General features: G+C 40.7%; 1 protein-coding gene and 1 pseudogene across 7 annotated transcripts in view; one reads left to right on the top strand and one right to left on the bottom strand.

Annotated features, from left to right (window-relative positions):
* The window catches only part of Rabgap1l (RAB GTPase activating protein 1 like), a 452,094-nt gene extending 445,179 nt beyond the window's left edge, over positions 1 to 6,915 (top strand). For all 6 annotated transcript variants that reach the window (XM_090340389.1, XM_090340388.1, XM_090340390.1 and 3 more), the window contains 2 exons: positions 3,534 to 3,731; positions 4,834 to 6,915. In XM_090340389.1, coding sequence (XP_090196515.1) covers positions 3,534 to 3,731; positions 4,834 to 4,986 — 351 coding nt within the window. In that variant the 3' untranslated portion in view covers positions 4,987 to 6,915. The remainder of the gene's footprint in view (positions 1 to 3,533; positions 3,732 to 4,833) is intronic.
* Positions 6,916 to 12,369: 5,454 nt separating this feature from the next.
* Positions 12,370 to 18,893, bottom strand: LOC150057733 (heterogeneous nuclear ribonucleoprotein F-like; annotated as a pseudogene). The gene is made up of 3 exons (XR_016536832.1): positions 18,670 to 18,893; positions 18,293 to 18,564; positions 12,370 to 15,463 (listed from the first exon to the last, which is right to left on the bottom strand). The product of XR_016536832.1 is annotated as a heterogeneous nuclear ribonucleoprotein F-like (transcript).
* Between the last annotated feature and the right edge of the window lie 41 nt (positions 18,894 to 18,934).

Below are 18,934 nucleotides of genomic sequence, written 5' to 3'. Positions count from 1 at the left end.
TGGGACAACACCCAGACTGAATTCAAGCCCCATGACCCACAAAAAGAAAAAAAAATAAAACAGGGGCCAGGAGTTTGGCCTAGTGGTAGAGTGCTTACCCTAGCATGCACAGAGACCTGGGTTCCATTCCTTGGTACCACATAAGCCAGAAGTAGTGCTGAGGCTCAAGTGGTAGAGCTCTAGCCTTGAGAAAACCCAAGGACAGTGCTTGGGCCCTGAGCTCAAGCCCAGTACTGGCAAAAAACAAAAACAGTTGACTATTTCTACATTAGATCACACAGTTGTAGAGAAAGAAAGTGCACAAAAGCCACAGACTGGAGAGTTTTATGTAGAAGGTTGTGCTAAAGTAGGATGGTTAGAATATGGTTAAATTTGAAACAGGCATTCTAGAAGAATGGTATAAATGAAATCAGGTGAGCATCTTAGTCTCTCAGTAAAGGACGTTGATACTGATATGATTATAATATGTAATAAGGAACAGAGAATCTTGACTGGTGGGTAAACTTCTCAGGGAAAGGAATGTGTAGCCCTGGCTACACTTAAGAATCACTAACTTTTAGTAACCATGTGTGTATTGTTCTGTGATCTTCTGCAAACTATTCACTTAACTCTATTCCCCCCCCCTCTTAGAAAATAGACACTATTACTGGATGATTTAATGATCATGAAGTCCAAATCAGGATTCCTATTTGTTAAATTTTATCATTGGCCAATGCTAACACTAGAATTTGAACCCAAGAAGTCAGACTCTCAGGTTCATAGTTTTAGCTATTAGAATATACTCCCTCCTCCTTCTCCAGGGCTGCTTACTCTTCATCTCATTTGGTATGGTGTGTGAGATTCTGGTTTTTCAAGTTTTCTCTGACAATTGTACTTTATAACATGGCCCTTCCATTTCATCCTTTACACTATAATGAGTATTCCCATATATAAAGTTGACTATTTTAGTCTGCATATCAGTGTAGAATTAGGCAAATGGGTGAATGCAGTCCTCTCCCACTACTGCTCTTTCCTCAAGAGAAGCTGTTATACATTCGTGTGGTAGAAAGGGCTCCACTGTAGAGTTTCATGTATGCTTGTATTACACTTCAGTCAAATTAAACTGCTCTATTGCAGATTTCTCCCCTTACTCCTCTATTAGTCAACATCTTTCAGTGAATTTCTTTATAACATCTATACAGACACAGTGTTTTTGATATTCTTCACCCTCCAATGATTTTTACCCTCCCTTCCCTACAGACCTACACTTACAATCATGTTTTATATATGCATATATATTTACATGTCCATGTATGTATTTATCTCACTTAGAAACAGATTCTGAATATTACAGAGAAAACGTAATGATTTTTTTTGGTGGGTCATGGGGCTTGACCTCAGCCTGGGAGCTGTCCCTGATTTCTTCAGCTCAAAGCTACCACCCTATCCCTGGGCCAACCCCCATTTCCCATTTTCTAGAGGTTAAGTGGAGCTAAGAGTCTCAGGCCCTTTTTATGCCTCCTGAGTAGCTAGGGTTACAGGCGTGAACCACCATGCCCAGCTACATGTGATGATTTTTGTCCCTGCTGGTTTACTGCATTTAACATAATGTCTTCAGTTCATTTTTCTCCAAATACCATAATTTCATTCTTCTTTATTGATGAATAATGCTTCATTAACAGCACTACTGTCTTGGAAAGAGTTGCATTGCCATGAATATGGGCTGCTACCCTAAAATCACCTAAACACCAAACTGTCATCCACACTCTAAGGCAGACTTTCAGGCCAAAAGGAGATAAGAATGTAAGTGCTTTGTCTTGGCTGGATGAAATCTTCCTTTTCTTTCCCTTTCCTTTTTCCTTTTCCTTTCCTTCTTTTTGTCCTTCCCTCTCTTATCTTTCCCTTCCCATCCCCTTCCTCTACTGCTTCCTTCCTTTCTTCTTCTCCTCTCTGCTTTTCTTTCTTTTCTTTTTACAGATAGGAATCTCAGGTCCCCGAGTATGGCCTAGTGGTAAAGTGCTTGCCTAGCATGCATAAAGCCCTGGGTTGGATTCTTTGGTACCACATAAACAGAAAAGGGCCAGAAGTGCTGCTGTGGCTTAAGAGCACTAGCCTTGAGAAAACCCAAGGACAATGCTTAGGCCCTGAGTTCAAGCCCCAGGATTGGCAAAAGAAAAAGAAAAAAATAGGGATCTTAGTATGTTATCCAGGGCTTGAATTCCCAGGCTCAAGAGATTCTCCTACCTCTGCCTCAAGTAGCTGGGACTATAGATGTTTACAACTGGGTAAGATCCAAGAAACCTGAGGAAGTTCCATGTCAAGCATTTGCTTTCACATCAGAACTTGATTTCATGGTCACACCTAGCTTTGAAGCAATCTGAGAAATGTTCTATGTATGAAGAGAGGAGGAAGTAGAGTTAGGACTGTAGATGCAGTGACCTTGTTTTACCAGTAGTAGTAATACCAAAGCAGTAGTGAGTAGTATCTTTTATTTCTAATTTATTAATACATTTTAGTGAAATAACAGTACTGTTGTCTTACAAAGGGTTGCTGTTGTTTAATGTTGTATGCTTGATTAACAATCATACAATTACTTTTATTACCATAAATAATAATGTTCATCTTTCCTTAAAGCTGAACTACAGGACATGCCGATTGTTACAAGGGTAGATGCATGTTAGTCATGAGGACGTTTCCTCAATCCCTGTACAGCAGCTATTTAATCACTAGATTGCTTAACAGGGCTAAGAATATTGCATACATATAAGTACTCTAGGATTACGTAAGTAGTTCTCTAGGATTAAATTAAATACTACAAGAACACCTAGTAAGAGTAATGGTAGCCAGGAGTTTGGCCTAGTGGTAGAGTGCTTGCTTAGCATGCACGAAGACCCAGGTTCGATTCCTCGGTACCACATGCATAGAAAAAAGCTGGAAGTGGTGCTGAGGCTCAAGTGGTAGAGCTCTAGCCTTGAGAATGTCCAAGGACAGTGCTTGGGCCCTGAGCTCAAGCCCAGGACTGGAAAAAAAAGAGTAATTGTAGTAAGTAAACACATAATTCCTAACACAGATTTCAAAGATAGGCTGTAATACTCATTTATTTTGGGGGCGGGGGCTGGTCCTGAGGCTTGAACTCAGAGCCTAGGTACTGTCCTTGAACCTCTTTGTGCTCCAGGCTGTCACTCCATCACTTGAGTCACAGCACCACTTCTGCCTTTTTTTGAGTAATTTATTGGAGATAAGAGTCTCACACGGCCTTTTCTGCTCTAGCTACCTTCAACCCTGAGATCCTCAGATCCAAGCCTCCTGAGTAGCTAGAACTACTAGCATAATGCTTTTAAGACCTTTCTAGAAATTCTGAAAGAAAAATGAATTTTTGTTTTGGATAATTGAGATATCTTGTAACTATAACCAGTTTTGTTACAGCACCAGAAAAACAACTTCAGAAATGAGACATTTTATGACAGTAATCAAAGTTTAAAAAATCATTGTACCTGAATGTGATTTAGCCTAGGAAGCAGTTTGATGTTGGTTATCTCTTTCGCATATTTCAGGGTAAAATGATGGCATGCAAACATTGCAGTGACATTTTCAGCAAGGAGGGAACTTTGAAGCCAGCAGCGGTAAGTGGAGAAGAGCAGGGGATGGAAGCAGATGATGAAAAGGACTCTCTGAAGAAGCAGTTGAGGGAGATGGAGCTGGAACTGGCACAAACCAAACTGCAGTTGGTGGAAGCCAAGTGCAAGATCCAGGTTGGTGATTTGGCAAAATTCCAAGAAGGAAAAATCAACAGCGAGTACCAACATGATGTGGTACTTCAGAAGAGACTTACCTAAGTCAGTATCCTGCAATGTACTGTATGTGCTATTTACATTTTCTATCTACTACTGGGTCCACAGAGCCATGCCTAGATCATGTCTTTATTAACACGGATATAAACACATCATTTTATTTCTTTTTTATTTTTTTCTTAACATTATTATAAACATATCATTTTCATTTTTCTCTTTTCATTTTTTCCTTAGCATTTTTATTATCTCTAGTTATGTTAGGAGAACTTAAGAATATGCTTTTGCAGTTTACCATGAACTTTTTTATTCAAGTCCTTTCCCATGGAATTGGTCCCTTTGGCCCTTTGGTAGCTGATCCTGGGAATAAGAGACCAAGGTTTTCCTGCTACTCTTCCTTTAGAGCTGCTCTTCTTCCCTCCCCTTTCCCCTCTCCCCCCTCCCTCCTCCTCTTTCTCTTTCTTTTTCTTTCACCTGCACCTCCTCCTCCTCCTCTTCCTCCCCCCTTCCTCTTCTTCCTCCTCTTCCTCCCCCTTCTCTTCCTCTTCCTTGTCCTCCTCCTCCTTCTCCTCCCTCCAAATTACAGAACAACCTAATGAGAAAAATAATCCTTGCTCCTGATGGACCATTGTTCTCCATTTTCTCATCTCAAGATTCTGCTGGGCTCTGCTCTGGCATCAACATGGCTACACTAGGAACAGTTGCCTGTCTGCCAGCACTGGACCTGAACATTCTTGGGGACAAAAGCCATGCCTTTGGAACTGAATCTCATTCATGCTTATACTAACAGTACGGATTTATCTTACCCATAGTTATTAGTGTTTTTAAACATAAATCTAAAACTGGGACCTCAATAACAGGGAAGAGGTAAACAGTAAAAAGAGATTTCATTTGACTGCTTAGAGGAAGCATGGGTTCTAATTTCACCTCTTTTTAGTTCTAAAGTTTTTCCTCCCATTAAGAAGCTGATTAAGGAAAACTGACTGCATGGATCTGAGGATTCCAGAGATGAACTCTATTCCTTTTGGCATTTATATAACTCAAATCATTTTTTTTCTTTAATTAGGAACTTGAACATCAGAGAGGAGCCCTTATGAATGAAATTCAAGCTGCAAAAAACTCTTGGTTTAGCAAAACCCTGAACTCTATCAAAACAGCCACAGGCACTCAGCCACTGCAGCCGCCTCAGGCCGCCCAGCCACCCAAGGAGAGTACATAGCTCCAGCCCCAGCCAAGCACAATGATCAAACAGTGGAAACCCAGGGAAGTTCTTCCTGGTGTCCTTTTGAAGGAAAGTGAAGAACGCCAGAAAGCAAGCAAGCCAGAATCTTTCAATAGCTCTCTTTCATATATGACACTTTTCAAAGTGGTTATTTAAGTTGACCTGATTTATGTTGAATACTTATTTTATAGATTCTTTGTGAAAGTCCCATGTTCAGATTCATCATAGTATTACACATTATTTCATATGCCTGATGTTTAGTCAGAAATAAGTAATGCAGAGCTAAATACTTTTTATTTAGAATTACTAATAACAAGTTTATCATATAAAAATGGAGGCATCTTTAGTAATTCCAAAATTGAGGTGACAAGAAGACCTTGTCACAGGAAAAAAAAAAGGAAAATAAAGGCAAGCCTGGTCCTGTAACTTTTCAGGATTTATTTACTCATCTAAAGCACATTATGGGGCTGGCCAGATTCATCTTGAAATGGTCCTCAGGAGAGCGATACTCCCGTCCCAAGGAAAAGTCAGACCAGGCTTTGGGAAGTTCCCAAAGATAATGGGTTCATTTTCATTTTTTGTTAAGTACATTTGGAAGTGAAGTGCCAAGAACTGTGAAATAGATGGGCTGGTGAGCAACACAGTGTAGAAGCAAGATTTTGATGAACATACGACAAAACCATTTTGGCTCTGGTGTGGTAGCAGGTTCAATCCGAAGCCTCACATAGAACTTACAAATTCCTAGTAGACCCAGATGGAAGCATGGATGTAACTTCTGGCAAATATAAAGACTATGCAGGATGCTGTGAGTTATATACTTGGGAACCTTGCCCAAAAATGTGTAGAAAGGTTCAGATTCAGTTATTGTGCTCAGAGTGGAAGACAGAAACAATGACGAATTATTAGATGGTGACAAACTTACTAAGAAAACATGAATGTTCTGTAACTTCATTTAAGAACATAGCATTGAAATGGAAACTGAGGTCAGTTTTATATCATCTTAGCCAACATTAGAAAACATTTCCTGATTTCTGTACCTCCCTTAATAAAACTGTACCATGAATACCTGTAGATGAAGATACAGAAAATAGATTTGTAACATTTTTGAGTAAATGTAAAACCTTTATAGAAATACTTATGGAAAAGGCTACTGTTCAGAACTTATTAGGAATATTTAAAATTATATTTGACATGCCTATATAATGATTTTCCCATTTTTGAAGCTGTTTTGGAGAGCTCTATTCTATTCACACCAATCAAACTGTACATAACATTTATTGGTATTCATTCTTGGCTTCATTGTTTGCAAAACCATATTTTTTGCGAAAGATCTGAAAGTGAGTGTTAGAGAGCTTCTCCTTTGTGTCATAAGTCACAGTGATAAGTAACCCTCTTAGAATGAGTCAAGTAAGAGTTCTCTCCGATTCAGGAGGATGCACTACAAGTTGCTTATGGTAGATCCTACAATGATCTTTAAGTTCTAAAAGAGTGAAATCCTGTCCATCTGTGTTTATATAATCTCCAGTCCATAAGACTGATAAGGTTATTCAATATCTGTTACATTTGTCTAATAATACTTTCCATGTAGAAAGATTTTCTTGTTCACCATAAAATCCATGTCCTTTTACTAAAAGAGGAAATAACCCAGTATTCCACGTGTCTTTGTTGACTTTAACATTCCCTTCATAGGGATTTAGATAAGCTAATATTTTTTGTAAAATATTATAGCTAGAAAATTACACCTTGTTTCTGTACATTGTATAGTATAGGCTGTTAGCTTTCCTAGTACTTTATGCTTTGATTCCAAGAAGTCTTGTGCAAGTCACTTTTTCAGATGTCAAGCTAAAGATGCACTCTTGTGTTGTGAACTTAAGAGAATCATTCAGAGATCTTTTTAACTTCTGAAAATAAATGTATTCCACATAATGCCTAAGTTTCTTATTTTTCCTAAATGGTAGGTGAAATAAGCAGAATGCCTGTAGTCTAAGTCCTTATTTGTGGACAATATCATACCCACACCTTCCCTTTATATAAAATCACCAGGTGCATACATTCTAAAAGTTTGAAAAACCTGTGTTTAACTCTTAAAAAGATATAAGGGTATCTGTACTGGTCCTATGTCTGAACTGCCCATTACTGCATTGCCTTGAGTTGGCAGCAGTAATGAAGACTGGGAAAATTTTTTTCATTTAGTACTCGACATATTATATGCTTCTTTATATAATACATTACACTAGCAGTATTTCAAACCACATGTCCTTCAATGTCTAGTGTCTGAAAATTACTGCACACTAATATAAAGTAGCTACTTGTTTTTATTTCACATATTTTGAGATTATATATAAGCATATACATGTATGTGTATACATGTGTGTATATATGTATATATATGTGTATATATATATATATTCTCTTGAAAACAGGATTTCACTAGGTAGTCCAGGCTGGACTCAAACTAATAATCCTCCCACTTTAGCCTCTCAAATGCTAAAACTACAGGTGTCCATCACCACCATTAGCTGAAAAACTTGTCTCTTGAAAACCTTTAAGATATAAACCAGCCAAATACCTAGGAAATTGAACATGATGATATTTTTTTCCAAAACCAAGGATAATATTTTACTAAAATAGTAGACACAAGACTGTTCCTCAAGTTAACTTCTCCAGGTGTCACATGCATAAGATACCATGACAATAATAGCTCTGTACCAGATCACAGATTGCTAGAATAAATCCACCATGATAAATGGTACCTTGAAAATAACTGGTTTTTAATTTTAGATAGGTATTGTACACAGATTTGTCAGCTACTACAGGCACAATTCAGGTAAGGATTTAAAATGTATCAGGGACAATCTGTACAAAGTGACCCATTTATTTCAATGATGATATTTTTATCCTTTCTTCAGATGTACACTATATAAAGCATCCCCTAAAAATATAGTATTTACAATATCTGAAAAGTGATTATTTCTGTTTTCATTAAATTCTGTAGAATTAAGTGAATAAAAGTCAACCCATCAGCTTTTACATATTGAAAAGCTTACTTAACACGTTCTTTAAAGCTGGAAGAAACTAAGCTGATTTCATAGTGCACATCTTTGCTTCTGTCCCACACCTTGGGGCATGCCACAATTTATACATAATTTAATGCAAAGAAATTCTCACTTACCTAAAGTTCTGTATGTGAATGCCTATCAGAAACATTCATAGGAATGTCAAATAGGCCTGTGACCTCTCTTTTCATAAAAAAATTATCTCTTCCCTTCTCTCAGCTATTAATATTTTTTTCCTTCCTCATTGACTTTCTTAAATTTACCTGATAAAGTAGAAAAGAAAACTTTGTACTGATTTCGGGATATTTAGTAATATTTATTTTGTTTCAATTTCTAAAACTGTCCATTCTTTTATGTTATGTATTAATATTTATTTTTAACTCCTCCTACTTTCTCCAAATATTAACCGTTGGCCTCACTTCATATCTGATGAAAACAAGGACAATACAAAGGAGAAGGCACAAGAGATAAAGTTAGACTTTTAAAGATATCTATTAGTCACCTAGGAAAGAACCACGTGTTTAGCTGATATAAGGCATTGAACTTTACTTTACTTTAGCTGAAATTAAGCCTGCTAAATATCTTGCAAATGCTGTGTATCAAACACTAACATGATTGTCTGACTTTTAGGAGTTAAGAGAGGCCATTTAACATATACTTTCTTTTAACATTTAGGAAAAACAATTACATGGAAAGATGGTTTTATTTATATAAAGAACACTCTAAAATAACCGTCTTGCTCAAGTACAAATAAATGAATTTCATTGTATGATTTAAAGGTGGGGGGGGGAGAGAAAGGTGGAATTTTATAGAGAGTACACACTAAGATTTCAAAACATGATCAAAACTACAAGGCCTGTTAACACCTCCATAGCCTTGTTTCCAACAACCAGATAGAAAATTCTAGTCACTGTGCTGATGGTCCACTTGAACAGTCTGAAAACATTCTTTATTCAGTGGCATCTATAGGACATAGTCAAGGCCCTTCCCCTTACCAACTTCTTTATGTTTTAAAATCTACAAAAAATGAGGACTCTGATGTAGGCTGTATGTCAAAGCCAAAGCTGGTTTTAAAGTGTGAGAAAGGTAGGTGTTTATGGGATTTTAATGACTATAGTCTGCTCTCTGGTATATCTTCCTCAATTTCCATCTTAAAAACTACACGGCAAACTTACCAGCAAGTGAGTTTTCTACTTGTTATAAAAACATCTTCAATATGTCTCCTTTTCCATGCGCCCATCCCTGGTTTATCCTTAACTGTATTATGGAAAGTTTAAGGAAAATGCATCCTTGAGAAGAAATTATTTGGCATTTTCCATTTTCACTGACAATTGGCTAACATGTAAACTATTTCTCTTCCAATTGTTACTCTTAATAACTATGTTATATATGGAATAAAATAGGGAAAACTGACACGAGAATACAACTGCATCCTCGTGTTGAAAGCACAAGAATAAAGCTGGAGATGGTCCCAGAATCCAACATGTCCCAATAGCCTTTTGCATCAGTTTCTCTATTTTTGGTATTTTACATAATATGTGAATTCTCAGTTCACATGAGGAGAAGGATTTCTCGGTTGGTCTCACTTCCTCTTATTCCAATTCCTACCTTGCCCTTGCTGAAGAGGTAGTAGAATTTGTGTACTATTATGAAACCTAGGATTTTTCCCACACCATCTAGAATGAAAACAGGTTATATAACAAAGGAGTTGATTAGTCTTGTCATTGCTAATTGACTACAAAAGACAGTCAAAGCTGGGCACAGTGGCTCACACCTATAACCCTAGCTATTCAAGAGGCTGAGGTCTGAGGATTACGGTTCAAAGCCAGGCCGGGCACTGAAGTCCAAGAGACTCTTATTTCCAATTAATCACTAGAAAACAGGAAGTGGGGCCATGGCTCCAGGGGTAGGGTGGTAGCCTTGAGATGAAGAGCTCAGGGACAATGCCCAGGCCGAGTTCAAGCCCCAGGATCCACAATAAAACACAAAACAAAAACAAAAGCAAAAAAATAGAAAAAAATAGCCACCAGCCTCTTCCTCTGTAAACGACGATGTTAGATCATTTCCATAATTCCATGTATTATACATAGTACATTCTATAAATGTAATGTTTGTGAAGAAATGTGCAATTTATTGTACATTATCCCAACAAATGTTTTTATAATCATTATGAACTTGAATATCTTGTTTTCACGTGCAAATGAAACCTTGTGAAATAAATTCATGCAACCAAGAAGGTGGCAAGGTGACTGTTTTTGTGAGCCAGTGATATTCTCAATGCTTTTGTGTGACACTTTTGGCCCCATTAAGTAGTAATAAACATTTGTTCTGAAGTTCAAAAAATGTTTACAATTTTCTTCAAATTGACTTTATTCTGATTTGAACCAAGTGTTTATCTATATAGCAATTTTTATCTGACACTAGATTCTAGTCCACTCATTTTATGTTTTGATGTTGCCATGTTCATTTGGAGAGTCTTGCTATGCTTAGCCCTGAATTCACAGTTCTGAGCCTCCTGAGAACTGGGTTTATAGGCCATGTACCTCGATGCCCAGGCTCAAGTCAGTTTAGGAAACGCAAAGCATTTGCTCCAGGAAAGAGCCCACAAAATGATATCCTGTGCAGTACAGCTTCCAACTGCCTGTTGAGGTATGACTTAGCAGCAGAGCACCTGCCTAGCAAGTATGAGGCTCTGAGTTCAAACCCTGTACCATCAATTAGCCCTCTCAAGCTAGCTTTGTAAGTCAGGTGTCAGTGGTGCACTGATACCTGTAATCCAAGCTGTCAAGGAGGCCAAGATCCAGAGGATTGTGGTTCAAAGTTGGCCAGGCCAAGAGTCCACCAGACTCCAACTTTAACCAGCAAAGAGAGTAGAGACATGGCTGAGTGTAGACATCAGCTGAGTAACCATGAAAATCTAAGTTCAAATCTCAACTGTCAAAAAAATTAAACATTAAATGAAAAACAATTAAACGAAGCAGGGCATGGCTGAAACAGGTCTGAAAAGGCACTGGATCAGGAGATGGGGATGCCAGGAGCCCAAGTAACTGTTCCCATAATCATTTTTGTTCAGCTTTCCAGTAAGTATAATATCTGCTTGTTTTTGCTCTGAAAACAAGCTTTGTCTGTTGCTGTGTATACAACCGCCAAATGTCTGTCCTCTCTTCAAATGACTAATAGGTAGACTGGCCCAAACAGAACCAAGGACTCTACAGGGATTGGAGGCAATGTGCAAAGAATCCCAGTGATGTCTTTTTCTTTCCATGCCTGTATCAGGGTTTGAACTTGGGGCCTTGTGCTCTTGCTCTGCACTTTTTGCTCATAACTGATGCTTAACCATCTAAACCATACCTCCAGTCTAGCTTTTTTGCTTTTCAGTTGGAGGCAAGTTTCATGGACTTTTTTGCACTAAGGGGCTTTGAACCACAGTTCTCAGATCTGTTTCCTGAGTAGATAGGAGGCATGAGCCATCATCTCTTGGATTGTCATTGATGATACTTGCCTGTAATCACAGCACTTAGAAGGCAAATTCAAGAGGGTAAACTCAAGGCCAGCATAGACTGCAGAGTTCCAGAGGAAGGTGGGCTACAACAGGAATATATATGGTCTCACACAGAAACTAAGAACAAAGTTCATTAGAATCTGCTTTTGTTTTTTTTAAATACAGCTTGTGGTTCTTCTATTTCAAGTAATGAGACGTTCACAGAGAGCCGAACAATTGATTTTAAGGTAGGTCTGTGGCAAAGTACCTGCCTTGTAACATGAGGCCCTGAACTTGATCCCCAGGACCACTAGCAAAAAAATGGGTTAAAATTACTTACAAAATATTCATTGAATCCAGGAGGTCACAAGTGGGCTTGATATGAATAACTAGAAGAGGTAGGAGGCTGAGTGTGGTAGGCTAAGTGCAAAAGAAAACCATCCCATGTTCAGAGGATAACTGAAAACTTGGAAACAAGGCCAAAAGGTAAGCGGCACATCCTCTCAGCACCTAAGAGACTGAGAGAGCACAACTTGCTCATCTTACATCTACCCTAACTTCAATGTGCTTCTAAAGTGGGAACGGAAACCCACTTTTACAGTTCAACTCTAGAATTCTGAAGGCTATAGCTTATTGCCCTGTTGGGACATTAGCCAATCCGTGTCTAACCTTGTCTTCTTCTAACATTTCATCCCCAAGTTGTATCTCATTACCCAGCTGCTTTTGAATACTCAGGAAGTTTTAATGCTTCACCAAATTCCTCAACTAAAAAGATTAAGTAAAATATTTGCCAATTTGTATTTTGAAATGAAATTTTTACTATCAAAGGAAGACTCCGGAGCGTATCTTTCAAAGTTTATTTGCAAGGAAATCCAGATTTTAGACAGGGTCACAAAGTAGAAATTACAAGTATTTAAATGAAAACAAAAACAAAAACTAAAAACACTACATAATCCCAAGCTTATAGAATCTAGTTTGTTCACTGTGGGAAAACAGCAATTCTCACACCTTTAAAACGTTTCAAACACGTTCATTGCAATGTTGTTTGTGTCACTGTTTGGAAGGAATACAATTTTACAGGAAAGGCTCAAACTCAGATTTCCTTGGGGGTACTAGTACTACATACAGTAACCCTGACAAGTTATTTAAAGTGTTTTTTTCTTGTGATGGTGCTAGATTGAACCCAGACCCTTATGCATTCTAGGAAAGCACTCTACCATGAGCTGCATGCTTCCAGCCTGGCTATCATTCACCTCAAGGGTACCCTGGCTTTTTTCTGACTTCCAGATCCATTGAACCCCATTACTTAGAACTGCTGCAGGGTAATGCAGGGTAATGTAGGAGCTGCTACAAATAGAGCTAGAAACAAGCCACACAAGTGTTTTGCCTCTCATTCGGATGGGAAAATCGAGCTGTTTTAAATGCTGGCAAAAAAAAAACAAAAAAACAAAAAACAAAACCGATCTGGGAAGAGAATGGCCAGTCACCAACCTTGTTTAGGAAAATCTAAGCAGAAGGACTAGCCTTGCTGGAAAGTGTAATAAAACGGCCAAGGGCCCAGGAAATAGCCCCAAGGTTATGAACTTTGATGCTCATAAATCTAGCTGTACAGGCCAATAAAAAGGGAAAAATGAAGATATCAAAGACTCTGGTGTTGATGTAGTAATTAAGTAGGAGTGCTGGAAAAACAGAACTGACTTCAGAACATGGGCTTTTAGAGTTTAAGATTTTAGAAATGGGCAGCTCTGACATGATTAGGTCTAAGGCCTAGCTGTGGATGAGGAGTAATAAAATCAGGCCTAATGTTCATAGCATATATACATATACATATTTTTTTCATTGTGAAAAATTTTTATTTTAAGAAAAAAATTCAGTTAACAAAAAATTTAACAAGTTTCACTTAGCAAAATACACCCAAAAGGAAATCACAGTACAAAGAAAGCTTTAAGTCAAGGCCTCACCAATTCCTACAGTATTAGTATTGTGTCTCAATTCTCAAAACTAACTTAAAAAAAAAGAAACTTTAAAACTTAACCTAACCTAAAAGATATTAAAATGAAATATAAACTAGAATGAACAAACATGAGAACTGCTTCTCTTTGATTAGGGATCTAGCACCTTTGAGATCTCCAAAAAGTACATGTCCCCAATGTGCTCATGTGGTGTTGAAGAGCCACCTGAACACACTTCAACTACTGGAACTCGGATAACAGCACTCTGAAGTATACTAGCAAAAATGTTAATCAATAAAAGTGGAAGAAAAAAGTTTAGTTTATTCAGTATCACATGCTAGAAGAAAAGGTTGCATGAGAAAACACTAAGTAATCTTTAAATCTATATTTCACAAACTCATGGTGTAAAATGGGTCCCACAGCTTCCTCTAGTATAAACTGCTTTTCACTGCTAACTGGCTGCCTGTGAAAATTCGATTAACTCAAATGCTCCTACAAAACTAGTCATACCCTCCCATGTTATCCTGACCACTATAGCCGGTCCCATAGCAACCGCTCACTGACTGGCTCTCTAGGCCACTGTAGGTGGCCTGGGCAGCAGACACCCCCATTTCCTGCATCACCTGACTGCTATAAACTCCATTGCTGGTCCCTGTTGTTGAATTCAGAAAGAGTTCTATGTATCTGTGCTGCATGTTGGCCCTGTCTTTTGACATCGCTGCCACAGCTTCTTCATGGGTAGCAAACTCAACATCAGCTTCACCCGTCACTCTTCCATCTGGGCCAATCTCAATGTGAACTCTCACGGGGTTGAGTGGAGAGAAGAAGTTGTAAATGTCGTTCTCCGTCGCTTTGTAGGGCAGCCCTCTCATGTGGACGCAGTGGCCTGTGGTGCTCTGAACTGTGAACTCGCCGTCTCCATATCTATGGTCATACATTCCGGAGAGACAGTAGCTGAGGTCTCTCCCAAACAGGTCAGTGGTGAAACCATAGCTGTCGCTGAGGCCACTATACTCCTCGTAGCCCCCATAGCCTGCACTGTAGGCGCTGGACCTCATCCTATCCAGGCCTGCCTGTTTCACAATGCCCATGTACCTCCGGGCTGTGCCGGGCCGGTCATAGGGCCCCGGCCGCTGTGCAGACATGAACTTCAGAGGCATATCTGAATAGGACCTAACTTCCTCCTGGCTGCTCTTGAACACTTCAATATAACGGTGCCCTATTCTCTCCTTGTGCTTCCCCAGGGCCTTCTCAGCTAACTCCTGAGAGGCAAACTGCACGAAGGCCTCCCCTGTAATCTTGCCCTCAGCATTCACTGGCAATGTGATCCCATTTGGCACGATTTCCAACCCTGAGAAGAACTGAATGATTTCTTCCTTTGTGCATCCAAATGGGAGTCCCCGGAGCCGCACGAAGCCATCATTGGCACAGTCAGCACTGTTTGGGCCACTGTGCTTCAACACCCAGTCCATCTCGGTTCTATGAGACTTGAACACCTCGATGTACCGGTGTCCCATGCTTTCCCTGTCTTTTTTCAGGGCCAATTTCACATCATCTTGTGATTCAAGTTCAACAAAAGCCTCACCACTCTGCCTGCCTTCTCTAGTATAAATGAAATGGACCCCCGCAACCCCATTGTGAATCGTGCAGTTAGAGAGAAAGTTCTGCACGTCCTCAATTGAGCAGGACCATGGCAAGCCACGGAGTTTGACCACAAAGCCTTCACCTCCCTCGGGGCCCAGCATCATGAACACTTGACAGGACAGATGTCAGACAAGCTTGAGCACAGAGTTTTGTAGCTTAAAGAGCAGTCACAGAAGCCTTCAATGGGAGACAATGGTAGGCAACAATTTGTCCACTAAGGTAGAACTAATTTCTATTTTTGTCAAACAAATATGGTTTAGGGCCAGAGTACCCTAGATTCCACCTGATGATTAAAAACGCAGAAGGAGCAAGTCCAGGTGCATCTTCTTTCAGTTCTTAACCTGAAATGGTACAAAGACATATTTTTAGTAATTGTGCAAAGTGTTTTTATTAGGGTTAGACTAAAAACATTAGGCAATCTGTTAAATCAGTTATTTACTGCTACCTATTATGCCATCTCCATTCTAAATGAGATTAAGTTATTATGGAAAAGTTTAACTCACAAACTATGTGAAAAAGATTAATTTCAGGCAATGGAAAATAAGGTTAAGAGGGTTAAAGAAACTGGTGAGGGTGAGATAGTTGATAGAACGGATTTTTTATGTGTAAACTTGCCCATAACTCCCACTTATTCATTTAAAAACAAAAATAAATTGTGGTGAAGGAACTTTGCACACAGAATTAAAGCCCTAATCTGGGCTTAAGTAAAGGGGAAGATACCCTGGATAATCCACATGGGCCTAATCAGTTGGAAGGTCTTAACAGCCAGCATAGCCGAGGCTTCCTGAAAGTACAGCTCTATCTAGCTTGTGCCCACCCCTCCTACACTTCTGCGGGACAAAAGTGTAACTAGTTCTTAAGGGGCAGTCTTCCTATGACCTTCCATTTCTATCTACCTGGTCAACAAATTTTAGACTTATCTAATTCCTCCAACGGTGTAAGTCAATTTCTTATTCTCTCTCCCTTACAGGTTCTGCTTCTCTGAACCTTAACTAATGCAGCCTAGTAAAGTGAGACCAGTGTCACTTTTTGGCAGGGAAAAGGCAATAGTCTTGGAGATGAGAAAACATCCAATGGGTTCAAACAAAATACCAATGTTTAAAGCAGGGAGAGGTTAGAAAGAATTCTACACCGCCTTTACTATTCTCCTTCTCATACTCTGAAATAAGCAAGCAAGATTTGCTATAAGATAGGACATAGGCCCTGAGGCTGAAGACTCAGTAGGATTCCTTGGCCTAAGCAATTAAGAAAATGAAGTAATGTTCTCACCCTGTACAGTGGGGAGGGGGGTGTATTTGTTCCTATTAAATGCTTAAATTTATGGTTATCATAGTTGGACACTTTAAAAAAACTGAGATATAGTTTGTTACCAAGGAAAGGAAAAAGGCAAAATGGATTTTTCCCCCCTATACTAGGCAAAAATTCCTCAACTCAGCTTCCCATAATTTATGGGACCTAAATATCCAGGACAAAAGAGATCAAAGAGTCTCACAAACTCACAAGTGGAAGTTTAGCAAAGGTTTTGGTTAAAAAAAAAAAGTACTAAGTAGGGAGACATGAAAGAAAAAAAAAGGCAAATAAAAGTAACTCATGCTAAAAATATAGTAGGAGCAGAAAAGCTTAAGAAAAATATATCTAGCAATCCCTCGTTATTAGAGACAATGAATGGGCTTAGGATGGATCTACTACTTATCTCTGTTAAAACATGGAGACAAGTGGGCTGAGGTAACCCAAAATATCAAACAGGTCTTCTTTAACTTTCCCACTCTAGATATTCAGAGCTCCTAGCTTCTTATATCTAAAGGAAAGATTACAGATAGTCCCTATATATGATTATTCTTGTAATTTATGATCTAAAAAGCTGACAGAACTTGCTGACTTTTCCCTAATTATTTCTTAATTCCTGCATTTGATTCTGTTAATATTGTTTCTAACTTTCCCGTTGACGCCTCTGTTCTGCTCCATTAACTTTACAGTAAAACACACAGCACTTAGATCATTGCAGGAACTTGGAGAGGGGTTCCAAACTATTGTTGCCCAGGCTAGTCCGCAACTCGAAGACTCAAGTAATCCTTGGGCCTCAGCCTTCCACCGCGCTTGTAACACTTTTATCACTTTGGAAAATCCCCTCTTAGGCCTTAAGTATAAACTACAAAGGAAGCTGGGCGCCAGTGGCTCATGCCTAATACTTGGTGCTACGCAGGAGGCTGGGATCCGAAAATCGAAGTTCCATGCCACCCTCCCTCCAAAAAAAAAACACAAAAAACAAAAAAAAAACCCCAGAAAACAAAACAAACAAACAAAAAAAACGGACCCACGGACTTAACCTCCAGTTAACCAGCTTTAAAAAAGCCAGCCGTGGAGTTGTGGCTCAAGTGGGAGGTAAAACGCCGGTCTTGAGTGAAAAAGCTAAGGGAGAGCGAGCGTGGCCCGAGTACTGATCCCAGTACCGGAGGGGGGAAAAAACACACACACACACAACCCCCCCGCAAAAAAAAATTTCCCCAAAAAGATCTGCACAAACGTAAGTTTACAGCTCGGCGAAATCTACATAATCAAGTACATCCACCTATTGCCAGTCCTGAATCGAGAAAAACAATACTTGGCGCCTCAAAAGCCCCCTAGCGGCGTCTCCGGGCGGCCGTCCTCCCACTCCAGGGGAGGACTACTTTCATCTTGAATACTACCGGCTCCCGGCCGGCGGGTCGGGCCCTCGCCGGGACGGAACTCCACTAACAATAGGAACTCTCGGGCCGGGCTCCGTTCCCGTCAGTCGCGGAGTGAGGGGGCCCCGCGCGGGGCTGGGCGGCTCTCTGCTTCCGTACGCACCGAACTTCCGATCCCCCCCCCTCCACCGCCGCCACACACACGACAATAATGGCCCGCCAGCCTTCGCCTGGCCGCCGGCGCTTCCTCCCTCGGCCGACCCGCCGCTCCGGGCGGGCTCCGGAGCCGACTGGCGGTTCCTCACCTTTCCCCTTCCCATCGCGCTCCCGGGCCGGTCCGACGGCCGCCAGAAACGGAAATCGCCTCAATGGCGGGTTTGGCCGGGTACGGACGGAGCGAGGGCTGCCGGCCCGGAAAAAAAAAAAAAAAAAAAAAAAGCAGAACACGGTCCCGAGCACAAGAATTTCGCCACATTTCCTCCCAGAGTCAACAGGCTCACTTACATCGAATCCAAACCCGGGTGGGGGACTAGACTCGCACCGGGGTCCTAGCGGGGGGCGATGGCGCTGGAAACGCGTGCCTCCACAGTTGGCGAACGGCGGGGCCGAAACTTCAGCCACGGGGAGAGGAGCCGCAGGTCAGCCGCGTTAAGCCGGGTCGCGCTACGGAGCCGCGTCACGTGGCCACGCAGCCCCCCGCTTCTTACCGCCGCCCGCTGATGACGCCACCACGTCGGCGACGCTCGGCGCGCGGCGCCTCCAGCGCGCCAAAACCACTGAAAATTAAAAGTGTTTCCTTCAGGAATCCTCCACCCGCAACATACTCGTCCCGTCCCGTCCCGTCCCGTCTTACGATAACTGGGCCTCTCCTCCCCACCGACCTTGTTGGGGTTTGGTTTTGTTTTTTTTTGTCCTTTGCTCGCGGCGGCTGACTAACCTAAGATGGCTGCCCGGCCGGCCTGGCGTCGGAGAAGACGGAAACAGCCCACTCCCTAACCACTCCCCATTTCGACCCCACAGATCTGCACGTTATTTCCGGGGCTGGGTTAAAGTAGCGGTTCCGCGCCGCGACTGCGCAGCACGGCAAACGCGGTCAAAATCGGATACGCACAGTTAGTGGGGCGGGGAGGAAGCGGCATCAGTCTT

Source organism: Megascapheus bottae, chromosome 10 (genome assembly GCF_031878675.1).
Source record: "Megascapheus bottae isolate mThoBot1 chromosome 10, mThoBot2.hap1, whole genome shotgun sequence".
NCBI lineage: Eukaryota > Metazoa > Chordata > Mammalia > Rodentia > Geomyidae > Megascapheus > Megascapheus bottae.
The sequence above is the reverse complement of the archived record's forward strand: the minus strand, read 5'-3'. Positions and strand labels throughout refer to the sequence as shown.